This window comes from Penaeus vannamei, chromosome 20 (assembly GCF_042767895.1).
Source record: "Penaeus vannamei isolate JL-2024 chromosome 20, ASM4276789v1, whole genome shotgun sequence".
In the NCBI taxonomy this organism is placed as follows: Eukaryota; Metazoa; Arthropoda; class Malacostraca; order Decapoda; family Penaeidae; genus Penaeus; species Penaeus vannamei.
In genome coordinates, this window is record NC_091568.1 from 24,774,670 (window position 1) to 24,777,169 (window position 2,500).

At 34.3% G+C, this 2,500-nt stretch overlaps 1 protein-coding gene across 14 annotated transcripts in view; it reads left to right on the forward strand.

The window, feature by feature from the left end:
- Positions 1–2,500, forward strand: part of for (cGMP-dependent protein kinase for) — a 298,303-nt gene that overhangs the window by 283,638 nt on the left and 12,165 nt on the right. For all 14 annotated transcript variants that reach the window (XM_070135586.1, XM_070135595.1, XM_070135589.1 and 11 more), the window contains exon 11: positions 652–815. In XM_070135586.1, the coding sequence (XP_069991687.1) occupies positions 652–815 (164 nt within the window). The remainder of the gene's footprint in view (positions 1–651; positions 816–2,500) is intronic.

The window sequence follows — 2,500 nt, forward strand, 5'->3', positions numbered from 1 at the left end:
GATTATACTAACACTTAGATTGATTGTAGGTTAAACTGCAGTGTCATTATTTGGAAGAGCGGACAAGTCTGGTAACAACTCAGGAAATAGGTTTATCATAGTTGTTAGCAAAATTAGGTTTATTTAGAAGGAGTTCTGAAAAGTATTGTTTATTTGATGTTGCAATAATGTGCCGCATTACTCAATACTTAACAGAACTAGGGACACTGCTGTCCAGCACTGCAAAGTAAATGTATTTTTTGTGCATAGATATATATATTGAAGAAATGAATATAGGAGGAATTAAAATCCCACTGTTCATTAGCTTTTTGTGGATACTACCCAAGTGTACCTAAAACTAGTTGCTTAATCTTCTTCATTCAGAAGATGTATTAGAGTGCATAGTTTGCAAAACCAGACAAATGGCTAGTTGGAGGAATTGTATGTCTGCTTATATTTCTTTTGTCATTTGTCCCAGGAAGCCTTGTGATAGTTTCTTTTTTTCAATGTCTTTACATATATTCTGATGTTACAATGAACCTAAGGAAAAACAGTGGCATACATATCACGGTGTATTAAATTCTTGTAAAGTTTCAAGTTTACATTTTTTTATGAGGCGGGAAGAGTGACCTAAATGAACAAAAACTCAAATGCATCTCTTTTGTGTACCAGATTGTAGAGACCCGACAACAGCAACACATCATGTCAGAGAAAGAGATTATGATGGAAGCAAATTGTGACTTCATTGTCAAGCTCTTCAAGACATTTAAGGATCGCAAGTACCTTTACATGCTGATGGAGGCTTGTCTTGGAGGAGAACTTTGGACAATCCTAAGGTAAGCAATAAGGTGCTAAAACATGAGAAGATGCTTGATTGAGGACTAGACGGTGTTTTTTAAGGGTAAACTGTAGTAGATGGAAAGGTCTGTTGGTTATTTAACACATTTTTCATCCTTTGTGTTAAAAGACATTTATTGGATTTTTTCGTTTTCTTTTTTGTGGGAATCCACAGACAAAAGAGGAATTATACAGGAATGGCACCTGAAGTATCACTTTTTGATTGCTTAAGGAGATTTTCTTTTGTATATCTATATGCTTATACCATATTACCCCAACCTATTAGGTGTCAGTAATTTGCATTGGTATCTATTTAACTTTTGTAATTAAAACTGACTCTTCTAATAACCAGTAGGTTGCTCATAAATTGGTAAAAGCCTTTCTATTGCTCCCACGTTAACAAGTAATGATAGTGCCTAATACTGTATTTTATGTTTTGTAACAAATATCCTTGAGGAGATGATTACATGAGATCAGTCACTCTACTTTTTGCTGACTTGCATTTCCGATTTCTTAACCCATAAGGAAACAGGAGCGTAGTATGATGCGTGGACTCCCCTTTTTTCCCTACAAAAGGTAAAAGCGTGGTTCATATTGAGGTGTGCATTGCATTTGGTTTCCCCCATATTATTCTTACAAAAGTCTTGCCAGTTTCACTGTCCATAATGTTCAGTGTGCTATCATACCCTTTTCATAACTTAAAACACCAACAAAAACAAAAAGGAAAACACCAGAGCACATACTACTGAACAGACAGACAGTTACTACCAGTCATGACAGTGTTATTATTGTTGTTGCTATTATTATTATTGTCATTAATATTATTCATTTGGATGGGCTGTTGTTATAATTATTTGTTATTAGTTCCGTTACATATTCTCCAACAGTACATAAACCAGCTTAAATGGTAAAACATGACCATTTTGTAACAGTGATATAGAAATCCTTTTAAGAACTTCACTGAACTGAGAAACAAGTTTCAAAACCCCTCTCAATTACATATGAAACAGTGGTTCTTAACGTTTCTATTACCACCTCCTTTGGTAGTTGGACTTTGCCTTCACACACCCCTTCCTTACATCTTCAGATTAAAGAGTTGTACAGATCCTCCTGAGTTCGAAGGAAATGTTGGAAACAATATTTTGTTTGTATAGGCAACCATTATGTACACAGCAACAAATGTTAGAAATATCATTATATGATTGGAGAAACTACTTTCTTCAAATCTTGTGACCCCCTCCCCCTGGGTAAGAACCACAGGACTGCCATGTCAGCATGTTCTTTGGAATTGAAAGATATGCAAGTGGTTGCCCCGTTTTTGCCTTTTAAAATGTTCTAGCTATGAAATATGATGTATGAAATAGACTTCTCATATGCAGATAAAATCACTTGTAAGTGCTAGCAAGGAAAGACTTTTTTTCAAAATATATTTATATGCAAAAGTAAGATTAACTTACATAAAGTTGAAAGAGAAGAAAGGGAGACTGTATGTGTGAATGTTGATACATACAAAACACATTCTTATGCATATGTATTTTATATATGTATGTGCATAGAGATGTGCATATATACACATTCACACAGATGCACAATTTATTTATGTCATACTTGTAATTAAGACTATATTTGCTTGTTGGATAAACTAAGTATATGAAAAGACAGTTACCAGTAACTAGGTCAGAGT